General features: G+C 66.9%; 1 protein-coding gene across 3 annotated transcripts in view; it reads left to right on the forward strand.

Moving 5' to 3' along the window:
- SLC12A7 (solute carrier family 12 member 7) overlaps positions 1 to 19,941 on the forward strand; it is a 65,798-nt gene that overhangs the window by 37,463 nt on the left and 8,394 nt on the right. For all 3 annotated transcript variants that reach the window (XM_045998840.1, XM_045998842.1, XM_045998841.1), the window contains exons 2-20: positions 5,409 to 5,503; positions 5,812 to 5,937; positions 7,954 to 8,100; positions 8,915 to 8,969; positions 9,830 to 9,960; positions 10,631 to 10,872; positions 11,577 to 11,788; positions 11,976 to 12,143; positions 12,604 to 12,702; positions 13,187 to 13,244; positions 13,615 to 13,789; positions 14,985 to 15,103; positions 15,407 to 15,505; positions 15,594 to 15,713; positions 16,328 to 16,432; positions 16,806 to 16,974; positions 18,793 to 18,988; positions 19,215 to 19,384; positions 19,523 to 19,654. In XM_045998840.1, the coding sequence (XP_045854796.1) occupies positions 5,409 to 5,503; positions 5,812 to 5,937; positions 7,954 to 8,100; positions 8,915 to 8,969; positions 9,830 to 9,960; positions 10,631 to 10,872; positions 11,577 to 11,788; positions 11,976 to 12,143; positions 12,604 to 12,702; positions 13,187 to 13,244; positions 13,615 to 13,789; positions 14,985 to 15,103; positions 15,407 to 15,505; positions 15,594 to 15,713; positions 16,328 to 16,432; positions 16,806 to 16,974; positions 18,793 to 18,988; positions 19,215 to 19,384; positions 19,523 to 19,654 (2,618 nt within the window). The remainder of the gene's footprint in view (positions 1 to 5,408; positions 5,504 to 5,811; positions 5,938 to 7,953; positions 8,101 to 8,914; positions 8,970 to 9,829; positions 9,961 to 10,630; positions 10,873 to 11,576; positions 11,789 to 11,975; positions 12,144 to 12,603; positions 12,703 to 13,186; positions 13,245 to 13,614; positions 13,790 to 14,984; positions 15,104 to 15,406; positions 15,506 to 15,593; positions 15,714 to 16,327; positions 16,433 to 16,805; positions 16,975 to 18,792; positions 18,989 to 19,214; positions 19,385 to 19,522; positions 19,655 to 19,941) is intronic.

Consider the following 19,941-nt stretch of genomic DNA (forward strand, 5'->3'; position numbering starts at 1 on the left):
CACAGAGCTGAGTTCTGCGGGAGGCGCTGGCTTCCACGGAGTCTCCGGGCTGAGGGGCTTTGAAGGGCTGAACCCTCATGCTGTGAGGTGGGCAGAGACCGCTACTGAGGCTGGGGCCGTGGCGGGGCAGACAGGGAAAGGACGGCCACTTCCCTGCTTTGTGGCCTTGCGAAAACAGCTGTGTGTGGAGAACCCGCGCTGCTCCTGGGCTCTGCAAGCCAGGGCTTGGCTGTTTGTGTTTGTCAATAAAGTTTTATTGGCACACGGCCCTGCCGTTGTGCATGTTCGTACATGCACTTTGGTGCTCCACGTGCTTGTGGATGGCAGTGTGGCCTTTTACAGAGCAAGCCTGCTGGCCTGTGTCTAGAACCTTCCGCCACGTGCTGTCTGTTTTGCTATCAGCACACTTGAGCGATGTGGGTCAGGAACCTTGTAGAATGCAATAGAATTTATACGTGGCCGTTTTTGTGGGTATAAATTCGCGGGTATAAATTGCAGGAGAAATGCTTTGTGGCAGGAACTCCATGGGGGGGGGTGTCACTGTCTTACTGCCCAGGTGATCCCAGGCGACACTGGTGCTGGACCCCTCCCTTTTGTACTGACGATACGGGGACCCATCTCCCCTGCCTCTCCCCCAGGGGCTGTAGGATCTTGTGGATTTTGCCCCAATCCCTCCACGTATTGGTGACACGTGGTTGTTGGATGCGCGTGTACCCGTGTTCATGAATGGCGCCTGCCTGTCTGTTCTCCAGGCCTGTTTGTAAGCGTTTTCTTTGTTTCTTTGAGATAAAAATTACCTCTTTGTTCGCTGAGTGAGTTTTACATCTGGCACAGCTCTGGACCTGCAGAGCCTGCCCGTGCACTGGTCAGATGCCACGTTCCCTGGCCCCGCGTGGCCAGTGCCCCAAGAACATCCCCGTGTCTCTCCTGCCCCAGGTCCACAGGCGACCTGGCCTGCGCCATGAGTTGCTTTCTCATGAGGCTGCGGGCTCGGGACCCAAGCGCTCAGAGGGCGGTGGCTGTGGGGCAGTGGGGGAACGTGGGCTGTGGCTGCTGTGGGGCTCTACAGTGTCCCCGCTGAGAAGGCGCTGCCAGGTCACGGAAAAGCAGGTCTGACGCGGGGACCACCTCAAGTCCTTGCGGCGAGAGCCCCCACAGCCGCAAACCCACTGCCCGCCGGGGCGGGAGCTGGCGTTGCTGGAATTCTGGCCCACGAGCCCTGCCCCTCATGGTGCCGCCGCTCGGGCACACGCTCCCTGGCCTGGTTCCGTGGGCGGCTCCCGCTTCTCGCCCTCTTAAAGGGAGCTCCCCCTGCTCTGCCTGCTCCTGGGCACCTCCCGTGTGCAGGTCCCCCATCCCGGTCTGTGGTCGAGCTTGCGGGGAGCGGCCCACGTGGGCCGGCTGCGTTTGCCCTCCGCGGAGGTGTGGGCGCAGTCTGTCCCCGGTGAGCAGAGGAGTGGCAGTGGCGGGCTCTGGGGGATGGCCCTGGGGCTCGCCCTCCCGCCCTGAGACCCGTGCTCCACGGGGGACTGTGCCCTGCTCTGGCTTCGGGACGCTCCGGGTCGCTGTGCCTCGCTCTGAGGGGATCTCGGGGCACAGCCATGTTGGGAGGTCAGTGCCGCTGCCCCTCCGCGTGGTCCTGGCTGCCGTCTGCCCAGGCTTGTCCCCGGGCCCGTCGTTGGGCACACGGCCTTCGGCGCGCCCACGCCCAGGGACGACGCGCCCGCGGGGTTGCCGAGGGGGCGGTGGGCCCCGCGCGGTTGGCAGTGGGGGGTGCGCGCAGGCCTGGAGCCGTCGGCCCTCACGGCCGGCCTGGGCTTTCCCTTCGGGAAGGGCCGCTCTGGAAGTGGTTTCCTTTCTCTTCCAACGTCGTTTTTAAGCTTGGCTTTTGCCTCGAACGTCAGTTGGGAGGCGTGGGGAGGCGCTCGGAGGATCCCCGCGAGTTGCCCAAACGCCGATGTTTGCGGCGTCTCTGTGCCCCTTTCTGCCCTGCAGGGTCTCCCTGAGCCGCCGGGAGACGGCACCGCTCTCCTCCGGCTTCACCAGCCGGCCCGAAGCGTCCTTCATCAGAGAAACCCCGGCACGTGCTGCTCTCCCCCTTCCTAACGCTGGTCTCCCAGCTTCCAGAACCTTCCGCGCCTGTCTTTGTCCACCAGGGTGTGGCGTACCTCAGGTGCCGCTTCTCTGTGGGTCCCTGTCCGGGTCACCTTAAGCTTCCTGAGGTCTTTGCTGTCGCGCAAGTTCGCTTCCGGGTGTCTGCTGGCTTGTGACTCTGGTGTTGACCTTGGCCTAACCGTGACCTTGGTTAGATGCGTGTGCTTGCCTGGTGACCTGGAGCAGGCCCCGCGGCCTCCTGTCTGCTTGTGGGTCTGGCGCAGGCGGCGCTGTGGTCGTCTGGGGGTTTGTCCCTGCCGGCCCGCTGTCCTCCGCTGGGGTGCCTGCGCCTGCCCTGCGCGGGGGTTTGGGTGTGCGCTGTGACCTTCCACTCTGACCTCGGGGTTTGGGAGATGCTGGCCCTCTTAGCAGGGGCGTGGGTGGCGGAAGAGCCCCCCCCACCCGGCCGGGAGCCGCAGCCACGCCTGGGGCGCTCGCTCGCACACAGGCTGGTCTTGGGCGAGCTCACCCGAGTCTGCAGGGGGCACCCCCGCCGGGGTCGCCTGCGCTCAGGGCGTGCGGCTGTTTCCTCGATCCCCGCGTGCAGCCACGATGGTATTCGTTTGAATTCGGTCGTTTGTACTCTGCTTGGTGTTTTGTCCGTCCTCCTGGTCTCTTCTCGGTGTGGGAAGTTTCGGGAGCCGGGCAGGGAGCCGCTGTCCTGACGGGTGCGGGGGCCGAGGTCCGGAAGAGGCCGTGTGGCACTGACCGGGCAGGCAGCCACGGGTGTGGGGGGCGGGTGTCACGGCTGGGGCCCTGAGGGTCTGGGGGCCTTGGGCGGCTGGGTGTGCCGTTCAGGGACGGGGTGTGCCTGGATTTCAGGGACCGCTCGGCTGGGGAGGGGGGGTTCTCTCCTGTGCTCGGCATGGTGGCTTGCTCTCGCTAACCCTTGTCACCTCGAGCTGCTGTGGGGACGCACTGGGGACCTCCCTAGGCGCACCCCCAAGTGTCTGGGGAGGACGGTGACCAGATCCCGGTGGCTGACAAGTCTTAACAGTGCCCTTGAGCTCGGGGACTGTGCGGCCCAGACACAAGCACAGCACCACACGTGACCCTCGAGGACCGGCCGGGCCTCACAGGACCCCTGCCGCTGGCCTACCCGCTTGTGAGGCCCTTGTGGGAATTCTGTCGGGAAGTTGGAGCGGCGGGACCTGCCGTGAGTCCTCACCCAGCGCGGGGGGCCCCGGAGCCTGGGAACACTGGTTGTGGAGGCTTGTCCCTCCTCGCTCGGGAGCCATCCAGTTGGCATCAGTGGTCACAGGTCAGAGCCCCAGGTGGCCCGAGCCGGTGCTGTGGGTTTGAGGGTCTCTTGCCTCACTGAGGACTGGACCCCGGGGGGGGTCCTCCTGCGTGTGGGTGTCCGGCCTTCCGTGGGTGGCCTCCTTGAACTCTGGACATCCTGGCATGAGCCCCGCCTCCTCGGGGTGGTGACTCCCAGGCAAGTACGGTGTTGGGGGACGCAGGGGTTCCTGGCAAGAGGGTGCGGTCCCCGGGCTGCTCACACCACCTGTCACTGTCTGTGGCTTCTGCACGTGGGGCAGCATCGCCATCCCGGGTGACGTGGGGCTGCAATGGGGCTCCTGTCCCCCAGGGGTTGTAGCTTGTCCCTCTGCTTGCGTTCGGACTCCATGATGCAGTGCCCGGTCTCGGAGTCTGGGTCGTAGCCCACGGACCGGGTCGGGACCTGAGCATTCTCTGCTCCTGCACTCATGGCCCGTGTGAGCTTGCTGTCCTGGGAGCGGTTCTGGCCAGGCTGCGGCCGTGAGTCCCCAGGAGTCGGGGGGCACCGTGGGACCCAAGGGGACATCTCAGGACTTGAAGTTCCCGAGGGGCGGTGCTCCTGGGACCCTCTTCCCGACCCCCTGTGGACAGGGCTGGCGCTGTCTGGGAGCCCAAGCCCGGCACCTGGGAGTGGGTGCCGCGTGCTTCTCGGAGGCTGAATCCCCGTGACGGACCACGTCCTGTCCTGCTTTTCCCTGACAGCCGTGTCCACCGTGGCCTGTGTCTGAGATAAACACAGAGTCTTACCGTGTCCCGAGCCACATCTAAACCCAAGTGCCCACTAACGGGCCACGAGGTGCTGGGGTTTTTCCTGTTTTGGTGAGCACGGGCTGTCCCGGTCTGGAGGTGTCTGGTCAGCTCTGGGGTCTGCAGACGGGGCTGTGGCGGCTGCAAGCCTGTGCGGGCCTGGAACCACCTCACAGAAATAGGGGAGAATCAGTGGCCATCAGCCTCGGGGCTGGGCCTGACCCGTGTCCACACCGAGGTCACCTCCTTCGTCCTGATGGGCTCAGAGGCACAGGGTGATGGTTGTGCCTGCAGGCAGGGCACCGGTGTCAGGAACAAAGGTCAGCGGTCACCAGCCCCGGGCAGCGGGGCTCCTGCGGACTGCAGGCTTGTCTCGCGCGGGGACGCACCCCACGTGCCCGTGTGTGGGCTGCTGACCCGGCCGGTGGCCTGTGGCACCCCAGCCCAACTCCAGGGCCTCTGTGTGGGCGCCGCGGCCACGGGGTAGGCTGTTTCCCTGCAGTCAGGCCGCTGTGCCGTGGGGGTCCTGGGTGTGCTGGTAACATCCTGACCCCGACCCTGGCATCCAGCGTAGGTCTCCAGGAGAGTCAGTGGGGGCTCAACTTGGATGGGGAAGCACAGTTTGGGGGTCAGGAGGTCCTGTTGGGGATGGGGGTCCCGCCAGGGCGTGAATGTGCCAGACCTGGGTTGGGCTTACAGGATGGCGTGACTTTCCCCTGTGGGGGTCTCAGATGGGGGTGCAGGACACGGGACATGACTCGCTGTCACAACCTGTCCCTGCCTGGGCCACCGCTTGGCAGGGATGGGGCCCTGATCTGCATTTGCTCCTCCCATGTGGGTCGGGGCTCACATCCATGCCTGGCCTCCTCTTGCCCTGGGCACAGTGGCCTGTCCCGCCCCAGCCCTGCCCCACCCGGGACAGGGTGACCCTCCTGTCACTTGCTCTCACTTTTCGTGTTTTTGAGTCTTGTCTCATAGGTGGGGAAACTGAGGCAGGGAGGGCTGGGTTGCTCGGGCACAAGTAGCTGTCCCAGCAGCCAGGGCCACGACCCCGAGGAGCGTCGCTGGTGGGGTCCCAGGCACGGGCTGGCGTCTGTGTTCTGGGGCTCAGTGGCCGCCCCCGTTGCCCTGCACCTGGCTGGGGGGAGCCAAGGGTCCTAGTGTCCCTGAGGACCCCCCTCAGGCCCTTGGGCTTGTAATACTGACCTGAGCGGTCCCCCCTCCAGGAGATGGAAACCCGCGAGAGAACAGCCCGTTCATCAGCCACACGGACGTGGACCAGGAGAGCTTCTTGGAAGGAAAGAACATGGCGCTTTTTGAGGTGACCTGTACTCCCTCCCACGGGACACGCGAGACCTTGTGGTCCGCTGAGGAGCGGGGGGTGGGGCGGGGGCGCCCTCCTGGCTGGACGCCGCACACCGTGGGAGGCTCCGCGGCCACCACCTGCACAGGACGGGCCGTCTGGGAGCCCCGGACCCCCGGCTTGGGGCCAGGCGTGCACGGGTTGGGTGACGTGGGCCCAGCTCAGCCCCGTGGATCTCGGCTCTGGAGCTGGAGGCGCCGGGAGCCCCATGGGCGCCCCGGTGGGTGTGGGGACCCGGGGTCCAGCCCTGCCTCGGCCCCAAACAGGAGGAAATGGACAGCAACCCCATGGTGTCCTCGCTGCTCAACAAGCTGGCCAACTACACCAACCTGAGCCAGGGTGTCGTGGAGCACGAGGAGCACGAGGAGGACAGCAAGAGGCGCGAGGTCAAGGTGCGCCCTGCCCCCAGCCGGTCCTGCCCCTGTCCTCCCCGTTCCCCCCCGGTCCCTGTCCCCTCCCCCATCACCCTCTCCCAACCCCGTCCCTTCCCCTCCTCTACTCCTTCCCCATGTCCCCCTGTCCTCACCCTCCCCCATAGTTCCATTCCCTCCCCGGGGCAGTCCCCGAGTGTCCCGTGAATCTTGACTCCTTTCCTCTCTCTTGCCCGAGGCTCAGTTAAGAGTGGAAACTGCTCCGCAGCATGGGGAGCGGAGGTCTGAGTGGCTGGCCTCGAGGGGTCAGCATTCTGCGGTAGCATGGGAGCTGGTGAAAGGCCTGGGTGTCCTGGTGGCCGCCTCCCTGCCTGCCTCTCCCTCCTCCGTCCACCCTGCCTGTGGGGCCAGCCTTGTGGCCCTGGCGCCGGGCCCTCGGTGCGCACAGGGGTCCGCTGCTCCCTGAGCATGTGTCCAGCCTGACCTTGACGGTTAGGAAGTCGGGCCATAGAAGGGATTTTTACTGTAAGTCCAGCAGGATAGACGCTGGGCTTCCGTGACACGGGGGGGGGGGGGGGGTTTGCTCCACGTTTGGCACTGAGTGACAGGCCTGGGGTGTGGAGACCGGCATACCTTCGCCCTGGCCGCCTTCCGGGGGCAGAGGGCTGTGGGGACGCTGGGCCCAGGTGACACCCCGTGGGGAGCTGACGGCTGTGGGTGCTGCGGCATTGGGCGCCGTGCTACGGCTGAGATGCTCTCGGCCGAGTTTCTGGGGTTTTGCTCCGTCCCGGCCACTGCCTGTGGCTCTTCTCGGGCCCCGGATGTCAGGAGGCCTTTTCCATGCAGCCAGCACACGTGTGTCCCTCTGTGCTGAGCTCGTGTCCCAGGGCGCTGTCCACTGCTTTCCGGAACGGGCTTTCCTGTGGGTGGCCTGGGTCTTCCTGCTTCTTGGAACCTCCTGTGGCCCCTGCCATCTCCCCCTGCTGTCTCCAGCTGCTCCCCCGCTCCCCTGCAGCTGCCCGCAGCTGCCCCCGCTGTCCTTTGTTGCCTGGCGCAGCCCAGCACCGGGTTCAGAAGTGCACCCCTAGGCTTCTGGGCATGTCTGCCAAGATGTAATCTAAGCGTCCGCCCGGATGAATCTTCAGAGTACGTGGCTTGGAGCCGTGGGCGCATCGGGACTGGGAGGTCGCGTCCCTGAGGCAGGGTCGTATCTGGTCTCTGCTCCCTGGGGGGCAGGGCTCGGTCACAGAGCGGTCCAGCACAGCCATTGTGGAGACAGACAGACGGGTTCTGGGTGGGATGAATCAGCCACCCCACTCGGGGCTGACTAGGTCCTCGGGTGTGGGGACTGCCCTTCCTGTCTCCTGTGTCCCCCCGGACGCAGGAGCTTGTGTCCAGAGACCAGCCCCCACTGCACGGTACCATTTCCAGGGCTCCGGACTTGGGTCTCCCCTGGGACCACTCCAGGAGCTCACACAGAAGCAGGTGCCCTGTGGCGGGGGCAGGTGTGGACTGGGAGCACCACACAGGCCCTGCCATAGGAGCCGAGCGTCCCACCAGGGGCTCCCTTGGTGCTCGGTGGCCCGTGACGCGCGGGGACAGGTGTTCTGGGTGCGCACCAGTCCTTGGCCCCGGGAAGCCCGCCTGCCCCCTGAGTGTGGGTGCAGCCTGCTGGGGCTGGCAAGCCCGCCAAGCCGTCCCCAGCACCCTTGACCTCCCGTGCCTTCCCGTAGCTCTTCACTGCTAGCAGATGTCTCCAAAGCAATCCCAGTTGTGCGGATTGTGTTCACCTTCCCGTGGAGCATCTCTCGCCTTTTCCAGCAGTCCGTCCGCCCCGAGATCTCCGGTGTGCCCCCTGCCTGCGGTGTCTCACCCGCTGCAGGGCAGGACAGGCTGGGACCCGAGCCTTGGGGCCTCTAGGATCTCCGAGGATACCCCGTCGGGCACCTCCCAGCACCACGCCCCAAGTCCCCCAGCTCAGCGGCAGCTCGTCCCGTGTGAACTCTCTCCCCTGGGAACCGCTGTGCTCTCTTGCAGAGCCCGCGCATGGGCACCTTCATCGGCGTCTACCTGCCGTGCCTCCAGAACATCCTGGGGGTGATCCTCTTCCTGCGGCTCACGTGGATCGTGGGGGCGGCGGGCGTGCTTGAGTCCTTCCTCATCGTCTCCCTGTGCTGCGCCTGTGTGAGTCGCCGAGACCCCACCCGCCCCGCCCCCGGCTCTCACGGCACCCTGCCTCCCTCCCTCCTCCGCCACTCCCGGGTCGGCTGTGGCTCCCGCACGTCCTTGGCTCTCCTGCCTCGCTCTCGCTGTGGGGAGCAGACCTTGGCCCCTGCGGTCCCCCAGGCGTCCCTGGAGTGCTTTGGCCCAAGGTTTAGGCCCCACGGCCTGTCCCCCCGCGGCTTCACGGGCTGTCCTCGCGGGTGGGGCCGTCTGAATTGTGTCCCCTGGAGGTAGTCTGGATGTGTCTGGAGAAATTGCCATAAAACTAGAGAAAAGGCAGGGGAAAGACCAGGGACTTCTTGATGGAGCAGGCAGGACCGCAGTGACCACGGAGGCCCTGAGCTTTCCCGAGGCCGTTCGTTCCGGTCCTTCGGTTGCAAACTGCCCACCAGCCTGTGGTGTGGCAGCTTCCGGAGCCCCCGGGACAGCTCTGGACGTTCTGCACCCGTTGTCCAGAGCAGGTGCTCAGATGGGGTGCCATAGATGGGGTCCCTCACAGACACGCAGACAGGTTCCCCGGCCCCCACAGCGCCCTGACACGGCCCCCCGGATGTTGTGATGGGCGGGTGCCCAGCCTTTCATTCCAGGTGGGGTCCTGAGTTAGGCACTCCTGGGTGTCCTGTAGGAGCTCAGCTCTGGGAGTGCAGGGGGAGAACCAGGGCAGCCTTGAGCGTCCCGGAGCCCGCGTCCCTGTCTGTGGGACAGCCTGTCTGTGACGGGGCCGGGGTGGCCCCGAGGTGGCCCCTCTCTGAGAGCATCGCCTGTGTCTCTGCAGACGACGCTGACTGCCATCTCCATGAGCGCCATCGCCACCAACGGTGTGGTCCCAGGTGAGGATGCCAGGGCAGGTCGCGTGGGGTCCCGAGTTGAGCACTGGTGTGCCCCTGCCCTCGCCCGCCTGCCGGCCAGCCCGGACCACGCAGCTCCACGTCTGGCGGCAGAGATGTGAGAGGCGGGTGGGCTAGGGGCACTCTCGGCACAGCAGCTGTCCGGACGCCCCGTCCGCGGGGACCCTGCCTCCAGAGGAGGTGCTCGTGGGTTCCTGGCTCTCAGCGGCGCACGGACGCACCCAGAGCCGGTGCTTGGTGTCCTGGGTGTCTTCCCCCGAGGGCAGTGCGGGCGGTCCTAAGACCGAGGCGCAGCCCAGTCCCCAGTGCCTGACCCGCGCTCAGCTGCTGTGACAGTGGACTCTGCCCCTGCGGGGACGGCGCGTCCTTAAATCTCGCATCAGCTCTGTGGTCGCAGCCGCTTCCTGCTCCTGGTTCTGGAGTTCATTTCTCCCAGACCCTCGTCATTTAGAAACTGGCTGAAGCGCCACTGTGGGCAGGGACAGCCTGCGGTCTGTGGGGAGCCGCCTCCACCTCGGAGCCCTGGAGGCTCGGCTGCCCGTAGGGACTGCGGCAGCCTGGGTGAGCGGGAGCCGCAGGCCAGGACGGGGAGGGACTGTGCCGCGTCTCCAGGTGCTGGGGAGGCCTCCGGTGTGGACGGTGTGGATCCACAGCAGCCGTGTCTCCGTCCACTGGCCGAGCTCTTGGCCTTGGGGTCTGGGGTTGGCCGTGCTCTGGCCCAGACGGTGCTCAGCAACCACAGACCTCGTGGCCTTTACCGCACAGAACCGCGGTGTTGGGCGCAGCGCGGGCATCTCGGTGAAGCCGGCGACGCCCACCGCTGCTCTCTGTCCCGTTGACAGCCGGCGGCTCGTACTACATGATATCGCGGTCTCTGGGGCCCGAGTTTGGGGGCGCCGTCGGCCTGTGTTTCTACCTGGGCACCACCTTCGCCGGGGCCATGTATATTTTGGGGACCATTGAGATTTTTTTGGTAAGTTCTTGTTTTGGGTTGGTTTTCTGGACCCCGAGGAGTCCCTCCTGAGGCACACGGGACCCCGCAACAGGCCCCTTCACTCTGACACCTGCCTCCTTGGGCGCTCAGGGGGCCTGGCTGCGTCCCTCTCTTGGTGCCAGGCCGTGGATGATGGCAGTGACCCGAGGTCCGTCCCTTGGCTGCCTCACTCTCCATGCTGAGCCGTGGGTGGTGGCAGTGACCCAGGGCCCCCCCCGCTGCCCTTCGGTTCGGCCGCCAGGGCTCTTGCCACGCTGACGTCTGGGTGCGTGATGGGCTGCAGGCCCGAGTGAAGGGCCGGCCCGGAGACAGCTGCTCCGCAAGGAATCGGTCTGTCCCGTTGCGCGCACACAGTAGTCCCCCCCCCCTCCAGGAGACGAGCTCACTCCCAGGTTGTCAGGTCGTGGTGGCCCCCGGCCTGCAGGGTGAGCTCAGGGCACTGCCCGGGGCCTCTACAGCATGGGCTGCAGGGCCAGCGTCGCATCCTTCCGTGTGCGTCCGCTGTCCGGGGCCCGTTGTCAACGTGTCCAGCAGGTGGGCCCACAGCAGGGCAGGGTCCAGCCCTGCAGACAGAGGCACCGGCCCTGTGGGGCCCCCTTCGAGGTGTGGGTGTTCGGCAGCCCTCCTTGACGCCCTCCGTGCTCTGCAGACCTACATCTCCCCGAGCGCAGCCATCATCCAGGCGGAGACAGCGGAAGGCGAGGCCACGGCCATGCTCCACAACATGCGTGTGTACGGGACGTGCACGCTGGCGCTCATGGCCATGGTGGTCTTCGTGGGTGTCAAGTACGTCAACAAGCTGGCCCTGGTGTTCCTGGCCTGCGTGGTGCTGTCCATTCTCGCCATCTACGCCGGCGTCATCAAGACCGCCTTCGACCCGCCAGACATCCCGTGAGTCTGGGGCATGGGCAGCGAGTTCTCCAGCCTCGCGTGTGTCTGTGACCCGTGGGCGGTCTGGGTGGCGGTGCTGGGGGTGCGGACGGCCCTGCTCTGGCCCGGCTCTGGTGAGCCCACAGGGTTCTCATGCGGCCGTGCGGTCTGCACCGGTGCGACGGGTCTGGTGACTGTCACGGTGACGGTCAAGGTGACCTCACCCCAAGGTCAGTCAGGCAGCCCCGAGCTCCTCGTGGGGTGGCCCATCCCCTCGTGCTCCCTGTACCCCGGCTCCCCGGTCCTCCCAGGAACCCCCGTGGGTTCCTTCCCTGTCTGTCCTGCGGCTGTGGAGCCCGAGTCCCGAGGAAGTGGGCCAAGGGCACAGCAGGGGAGCGGGCCGTGGTCTGTCAGGCTGGGCGTGTGCGTCCCATACCCACAGGCTGACGCTACAGGGACCTGGCCAGCTGGGTGGTGGTCAGTGCCGACCCCTCCCAGCGCCTCATGCGGGGGAGACCGGCATCGGATGCCCCACACTGGGCCGAGCCTGGAACGGGAGCAAGGTCGCGAGGGGCCGCCGGGGTCCTGCTGTGGCACCGGCCCCGCACAGCTCACAGGGCCTTCCCGGCGCCCAGGGTGGAGTGACAGAAGTGGGTTTGCCGCGCCCCACCCCGGTGGCCCGAGAAGGGCCTGTGCACCCTCTCACGCCAGACTCCTCGCCTTAGGGTCTGCCTGCTGGGGAACCGCACCTTATCCAGACGCGGCTTCGACGTGTGTGCCAAGTCCCGCGCTGCCCACAACGGCTCGGTGCCCACCGCGCTCTGGGGGCTGTTCTGCAACACCTCCGTGCCCAACGCCACCTGCGACGAGTACTTCGCCCAGAACAACCTCACGGAGATCCAGGGCATCCCTGGAGTGGCCAGTGGCGTCCTGCTGGGTGAGCGCCCTGGGGCTCCGCGTGGGGTGGCAGGCAGCCGACCCTTCCTTCTCAGGGTTTGATGATGGGGTTTGTCTGGTTCTTCTGGGACAGGTGGGGTCTCCTCCCGCCGGGTGGAAGCCCACGGGAGCTGGTGAGCCGCTGGCCCCTACTGCCTTCCGGAGTCTTACTGGCCTGTTGCTTGCAGATAACCTGTGGAGCACGTACGCGGACCAGGGAGCGTTTGTGGAGAGGAGGGGCTCGCCGTCGGTGTCCGTGCCGGAGGAGAGCAGGACCAGTGGCCTGCCTTACGTCCTCACTGACATCATGACCTACTTCACCATGCTCGTCGGGATCTACTTCCCCTCCGTGACCGGTGAGGCCCTGCCCTGTCCCATAGGCAGCGGGCCTCGGGGTCTCTGCTCCCCGCATGCTGATTGGGGCGCGGGAAGGAGCTTTGTCCTGAGCACCCCCCCGTGGAGCAGAGTCACTTCAAGTCACAGACCGTGGTGGCTACACACGGACCCTCGGGTCGTCCTTATGCGACAGTCGGTGACCTTCTGGGACAACCCTTGGCGTGCACTGGTGCCTCACTCCCGCCGGGATGCCCCTCGGCAGCCCCTGTGTGGCCTGGCGCCTGCAGCTGCCCGCGTGTCTGGCCTGGGCTTCCCCTCCACGAGCCGGAACCCCATGGCTCGGGCGCCGGGTGCGGGTTCCCAGTGCGGGTTCCCGGTGCATCTCTTCAGTCGCGCGGCACCCTTCCCATGGGTCATGGGCTTGCTGGGCAGCCTTCGGCAGGTTTGTGGTCACCGTGGGCCCTTCGGCGGTTTCTGTAGGTATCATGGCGGGCTCGAACCGGTCTGGCGACCTCAGGGACGCCCAGAAGTCGATCCCCACAGGGACCATCCTGGCCATCGTGACGACGTCCTTCATCTGTATCCTAAGAGGGGCCGAGGTGCGGGAGCCCATGCTCTGGCTGCTGTCGCCCCAGGGGTGAGGCGCCGGCTGGCGTCTGCCTGCTGGGAGGACCGTGACGACGCCATGGGGACACTGCCCTCTCGGCCGGCCGCACACGGGCCGTTCTCTGTAAACTGCGGGTAGCCCCGGTGTCATCAAAGCTGACACGTGGCGGTGACCCGTGACTGCAGGCGTGGTGCGTGGGGCCCGTGTACAGTCACGGCGGGGGCGTGCTGGCCGCCGCGGCCTGCCTCTGCTGGGCGCCCGTGACGGTGATGCCACGGCCGTGTGCAGCCTGACCCACGGCAGTCAGGGTGGGGCGGTGAGGCAGTCACCGCGAGGGCCGTGGGGTCACAGCAGTGCGCCGGGCGGGGGAGGAGGGGCGCAGGCCGGTCCCGGCGCGTCTGCTTCCGGGACACTGTGGATGACGTTGGGTCCGCAGTTTCCTTGACCCCGACGCAGACCTGTCCTGCATCGTGCTCTTCGGGGCCTGCATTGAAGGCGTGGTCTTGCGAGATAAGTACGTTCGTTCGCGTTTGCGGCTTCTGCAAGCTTCCGGGGCAGCATCTATTTCTCGTAGGCGATGGTAGCGTTGAGCGTGGGACCTCCCCCAGGATTGGAGGCTTTGAGGGGAGAGCAGGAAGCCCCGTGGCCCCTGTTGGGGGTTCCTGTTCGGCTTGTGGTGTGTGTCCTGTCCTGCTTCGGCCTGGAGCCGGGGAGTGTGGGGGGTTCTGTGTCGTCCCAGACAACAGGGCCGTGCTGGCGCCCTCGGGAGTGACGTGGCTCCCTGCTCGTGAGAGGACGATGCGGGTGGTTGCCCTCGATCTGGCTCGAAACGTGGGAAGAGGCTTCTGTTGTCTGCGGGTCTCTGAAAGCCTGCCCGCCTGTAGGTTCGGGGAGGCCCTGCAGGGGAAGCTGGTCATCGGCATGCTGGCCTGGCCGTCCCCCTGGGTGATCATCATCGGCTCCTTCTTCTCGACCTGTGGCGCCGGCCTGCAGAGCCTCACGGGGGCCCCGCGCCTGCTGCAAGCTATCGCCCGGGACGGCATCATCCCCTTCCTGCGGGTGAGCGGGGCGGCCGCGCGGAGAGCAGGGCCCGCGAGAGGGGGTGTGTCTGCGGGGCTTGAGCATGTGCCCGGAGCTCGAGCTTCACGGTTAACGGATGGGGGGACCCGCATCCCCACTGCCGGCCCGGCAGCCCCACCCCAGGTGGTCGTGGGCTGAGTCTGCAGGTGCGTGTGGGAGCCGGCGGGGAGCGGCCCCTTGCCCAGGGCTGTGGGAGCAACCCAGGGAGCCCCCACCTCCTGCAGGGCCAGCGTCCATCCTGCTGGGAAGCATTGTCCTCCCCCTAGGACAGAAGCTTCTGGAATGAGCTCGAAGGGCTGATGCCTTAGTGTCCTGGGGTCAGTGCCCCAGAGGCCACAGGCTAGCGCTCAGCATGTGATTTGCTCTCGTCCTGGGAGCAGGAAGTTCCAGACGCAGGCGTGGGCGAGGCCTGTTTGTCTTTGGCGTATAGACACCACCTTCCCCGAGCCCGCACCTGGCCTTCCTATGCGTCTGTGTCCACCTATTCTCCCAAGGACGCCGGTCATCTGGATTGCGGCTGCCTCGGCGGGCTGAGTCACTGTAAAGCTCACATTGCAAACACGAGTCGAGCCTCTTCTGAGGGGCAGGGCACAGGCCTCGCCTCCCTCCCAGGAAGGTTCCAGTGGACTCCGCAGCTCCCATCCGTGGGCTTGGGCGCAGACAGGGTCACGTGCTGGCTGCCCCGGGACCCTGGATCGGGCATCGCTGTCGGGAGGGAAGGTGGCAGTTGCCGTGTCCGCGGTGCCCCACCCCCTGTGTTTGTTTCTGGATCCTCACACGTGTCTCTGCGGCTCCCCAGAGCCCCTAGGCAGCAGGGACTATGCTAGAAAAGCGTTGGAAGCTGGAGTCCTAGAGACAGGTGTGGCCTCCACGGGGCCCTGCTCGTGTGGCCGTGCACGAAGGGTCCAGGCCCCTTGCAGGGGGGGGCTGGCCTTAGGATGCCCGGGAAGCCGCCGTCCAGCCCACAGAGACGTCACCTTCCCCCGCACCTGAGCGCTGGGAGGCCTGGCTCTGGATGCTGGGTTTGCCTGTTGCCTGAGCTGGGGAGGGTCCAGGAGGCGCCATCCTGTCAGAGCCGCCCTGGGGCCGCACGTGAGATGCTGGGCTTCTGAAACGGGTTGTTGCTCCCGTGGCGTCTGTCCCGTGCCCGCAGCCCCCTGCTCTCTCTCTGCAGGTGTTCGGCCACGGGAAGGCCAACGGGGAGCCCACGTGGGCCCTGCTGCTCACGGCCCTCATCTGTGAGACGGGCATCCTGATCGCCTCCCTGGACAGCGTGGCTCCCATCCTGTCCATGTGAGTGGCTGCGGGCACAGAGGGAGGTGTGAGGGGACAGGCCACGGAGATGGCGCTGCCGCGTGTCCACACGGAGGCGTATATGGCCCTGCTCTGGGGAGGGTGGACGCGCACGGTCACGGGAGCCACGTGGTCCTCGTGGGACGGCGCCCTGGACGGGAGGGGGACGGGAGGGGGACGGGAGGGGGACGGGAGGGGGACGGGAGGGACTGTGTTAGTGGGAGGGGTGGGAGCACGTGGCTCCGGCAGGCTGGGACGGTGGGACCTGACGTGGCTTCCGTGGTCCTGGCGTCGCGCCTCCAGGTTTTTCCTCATGTGCTACATGTTCGTGAACCTGGCGTGCGCCGTGCAGACGCTGCTGCGAACGCCGAACTGGCGCCCGCGTTTCAGATACTACCACTGGTGAGCATGCCCGCCGGCCGCGGGGCCTGATGGTCTCCGTAGAACGGCCTCAGCCCCTGTGACCGTGGGCTGCTCGGTGTCCTTCCAGGGCGCTGTCCTTCCTGGGCATGAGCCTGTGCCTCGCGCTCATGTTCATCTGCTCCTGGTACTACGCGCTCGTGGCCATGCTCATCGCCGGCTGCATCTACAAGTACATCGAGTATCGCGGGTGAGCGCCGCGGGCGGGCGGGGCACGTGATGGGGGCCGGGCTCCCCGCGGGGTGTCCGCCTGGGCTCTGCGTCGCCTGGTGTGTGAGGGGCGCGGGGTGTCCCCTTGGGGTCGGCATAGCCCAGGGGATTGGGGACCCTCACAGCGAGAGTCAGACGCCTGTCCCAGCAGGGGAGACCTGCATTTGTTACTTTGAATCCATTCCTTGCTACTTGTGGCACTTCTGAGAACTTCGAAATCCATGCGATGAGAGCAGCGACGCATGATGGATTTCAGAATTTCCCCAAAGTGCGCTGCATCCCAGAACGCGTCCCAGAGCACCCGGTCCATCCCTGTGGCATTTCTCCAGGGGGCGGGGTCAGAGGGGTCCTGGCCACTGCCTGGAGGTCCCCTTCAGCTCTTCCCAGGCTGGTCAAGGACTGTTGGGATGTGACCACTTCTGGTGAGGCCAGGGCCACCGAGCCAGCTGCGCTCGTCAGTGTCCCCCGTGTCCACACAGACCCCACGCCGGCTGCCCAGGGAGGCTGCCCCGGGAGGCCTGTGGTCCAGTGAAGCTCTGGGCCCTGGCCCTGGTGTCCCTGCCCGAGTACCTCACTGTGGCCCCTTCCTCGCAGGGCCGAGAAGGAGTGGGGCGACGGCATCAGGGGGCTGTCGCTCAACGCAGCGCACTACGCCCTGCTGCGTGTGGAGCACGGCCCCCCGCACACTAAGAACTGGAGGTGAGCGCCCCCGCCTCCCCAACCGGCCTCGCGCCCTCTGAAGGCACGGAGTGTGGTCTCTAGCGTCAGGCTGCAGAGACAAAAGCCATTGCTTCCTCTCTTGGGGGAGTGTTATGTCGGGAGCTTCTGGGGGGCCAGGGCGTGGCCAGCGGGGCTCTGGGCACCAGGCCGGACCCAGCTAGTGTGGTGGCTGGGGCACGGGGTGAGTGGCCCTCTCCGGGGTCCCGCCGAGGAAGGGAGTAAGCGCGTGGACCGCCAGCCGTGTGTCCCTGCTTCTGGGAGGATGGGGACGATCTCTGTGCTGAGAGGTGCCGGAGGCTGGGCTGGCCTGTCCCCTGCTGGAGAGCGCGGGTGACGGTCGCCCGTGCCGCAGGCCCCAGGTGCTGGTCATGCTGAGCCTCGACGAGGAGCAGCGCGTGAAGCACCCCCGCCTGCTGTCGCTCACCGCCCAGCTCAAGGCCGGCAAGGGCCTGACCATCGTGGGCTCCGTGTTGGAGGGCACCTACCTGGACAAGCACGTGGAGGCCCAGCGGGCCGAGGAGGTGGGCAGGTGTGGCGGGGCCAGCCGGCGGGCGGGGCAGGGAAGGGCAGGTGAGGGGTGTCGGCTGCCTGCCCTGCGCAGGAAGGTCAGACCGGAAGCTTCTGCGCGTCTGAGGCTCTACACCCGTGAGCACGGCTGTGTGTGTTGGCCCGCGGTCCGGTTTCGTGGAGGACTGTGGTTTCTGGAGACGTCTGCCCACCAGCCCGCTCCCCTGTGCCCCCCACGGCTCGGCCCGGGCTCTGTCCCCTGCTGGCCCACGCTGCCCCCTCACCTGTGCAGGTGGTATAGCTCAGTCTCTTGCTCGCGGGTGTGTCCTTGTCGCCGGATGGCAGAGCAGCCCCGCATCGGGTCAGGCTGCTGTGTCCACGTGTCCGAACCAGGCCGCAGCCGGAGGCTCGGTGGGTCCGTGTAGGGCGGTGGCGTGCGACCCTCCTGATGCTGCCCTCCGCTAGACAGCCAGGTCCTTGCCGCCGCTGGCTTGCGGGTTCAGCTCTGTCCCGGGAGGCCGCGGATGTGCTCGTTCTCTGTGGGACCCTAAGCCCATGGGCTCTGGCCCAGCGGTTGCTGACCACAAGCCGTGAGTTTGGATGTTGTCGTCCTTGTGCTGTTCACGCTGCTGCGTCTTTGGCGGGACAGCCGCTTCACTTGGTGCTTTGGCCGCGTGGATGGACTCATGCGTGTGGTAACAAGCTCTGGCCCCAAGCCACCGTGGGGTGTGAGAGGCCATGGTGTCGGTTCGGAGCACGAGGGCCGCGGGGTCGCCGGCTGCAGCTCTGCCCGCGTGGGGGCTGTTCTGGGGAGCTGTGGGGGTGGGGGAGTCCGCCGCCCGGGTCGCTTGTGCTGTGGCCACATTCCCTGTCCCTTCCCCTTGTGAGACCAGGGAGTGCCGTCTGTGCTCACGCCCAGTCCCAGACTTTTCTCGTCTTGCTCACAAAATTGCATTTCCCGCGGCGTTGCTGTGAGACGCAGGTTTCCCGTGTGAGCGCGGCGTGTGTTGGCCTCAGCTTCGCGGCCCGTGTCATGCACGTGTCCGGGCTTCTGGGCCTCGAGGCCCCTGTGCTCGCACTGGGAGGGTTTCTGAGGTCTCCGCGTTGTGAGCGGTGCGGGTAGTAGCCTGTGGACTCGTCTTGTTTGCCCTGGGTTGTTTGTAGGGGGACGTCGTGGGGTCAGTGGTGGTGTGGATTCCTGGAGTCTGCGCCAGATTGCGCTTTTCTGGTCCACCTGGGAGTCTGCGTGAGCCTGTCTGAGGGACTGCTGTGGCCCCACGCTGCCGTGTCTTGGTGCTTGGCCCTGTCCCCACGCCGGTAGTCTAGAGAGCACATGTGAGGTGGTCCAGCTGGGTCTCACCCCAGACGTGCGGCCCCAGCGGAGGCCCAGAGCCACGGTGTCCCCGAGGGGAGGGGAGTCCCGTCTGTGGGCCTGGTGGAGCAGTGGCTGTCCCGGGACGAGGACCCAGGCTTGCCACCATGGCCCGATTCCTGGACTGACCGGGAGCGTCTCAGCTGGTGGAGGGCCGTGGCGTTCACCCTGCTGTGTAAGTGGCAGCAGCTGGCCAGGCCTCGCCTCGTCACCACTTTTCCCACCGTTGCTCGCTGTCCCTGCTCGCTGAGCGGAGGCTTCTCGGGGAAGGGCCGGGCTGGTTCCCGCGGGGACGTGGCCTCCGTGAAGCTGTCTCATGGGCCAGCGGGATGCGGGCGAGGGGGAGTTCCATCCTGTCTCCCGGGGGGCACGAGTGAGGTGGTCTTCCGGAGGCTGGGGGCCGTGTGCAGTTGGCCCCCCCAGTTTCCCGAGAAGGCACCGACCCAGCTTGTCTCCCCAGAACATCCGCGCTCTGATGGGCGTGGAGAAGACCAAAGGCTTCTGCCAGCTGGTGGTGTCCTCCAACCTGAGGGACGGCATGTCCCACTTGATCCAGTCGGCCGGCCTGGGGGGCATGAAGCACAACACGGTGCTCATGGCCTGGCCCGAGTCCTGGAAGCAGGAGGACAACGCTTTCTCCTGGAAGAACTTCGTGGGTGGGTACCGCGCTCCGGCCCTGGGCCGCCTGGGGTCCCGTGGGAGAGCACCCCGTGGTGTGGGAGCCTCGCTGCCGTTCGGGCCAGCCCTGCGGTGCCGCGGTTCCCGGGGGTCCCAGCCCCTCGGCCCGGTGGCCCGTTGGGGCTTCACGGGGACCCCGTGGCCTCGCCTGTCCCCATGCTGGCCGGAGCCCGCAAGTCCACGGGACGACCTGCCTCTCTGCAGAAACCGTCCGAGACACCACGGCTGCCCAGCAGGCCCTGCTCGTGGCCAAAAACGTGGACCTGTTTCCACAAAACCAGGAGCGCTTCAGCGACGGGGACATCGACGTGTGGTGGGTCGTGCACGACGGGGGCCTCCTCATGCTGCTGCCCTTCCTGCTGCGGCAGCACAAGGTGGGCGGGGCTGGGGCCGCGGGTGGGGGTGGGTCCCAGGGCAGGGGGGGCGGGGCCTGGCGGGGGGGGGGGGGGCGGGGGCGGGGCTCGCCTGCTGCGCGGATGCCAGCCCCGCCCCGCCCCGCCCTCGCGCCGCAGGTGTGGAGGAAGTGCCGCATGCGCATCTTCACGGTGGCGCAGGTGGACGACAACAGCATCCAGATGAAGAAGGACCTGCAGGTGTTCCTGTACCACCTGAGGATCAGCGCGGAGGTGGAGGTGGTGGAGATGGTGAGGCGGTCTGCGGGGTTCCAGGGGTTCCGAGCCCGCTGCCCTCGTCCTGGTGCGCCTGCCCGGGACCCACGCTCCCGCACAGGGCCGCGCCCTCCTCAGCGTGTCCTGCGGGCAGGTGTGGCAGCCGGCCCGTCGCAGGTCGTGAGCCTGTGGCCCAGGCTCTTGGTCTGCAAATTCCCAGTGTTCCCGCCTGCAGACAGGGCCCCGGCACGGGCTCCCGGGCAGCGGAGCCTCCGGCCAGCAGCATCTCTCCCGGGGTGTCTCCCCCGGTCATGTCCACATGC

Source organism: Meles meles, chromosome 3 (genome assembly GCF_922984935.1).
Source record: "Meles meles chromosome 3, mMelMel3.1 paternal haplotype, whole genome shotgun sequence".
Classification (NCBI taxonomy): Eukaryota; Metazoa; Chordata; class Mammalia; order Carnivora; family Mustelidae; genus Meles; species Meles meles.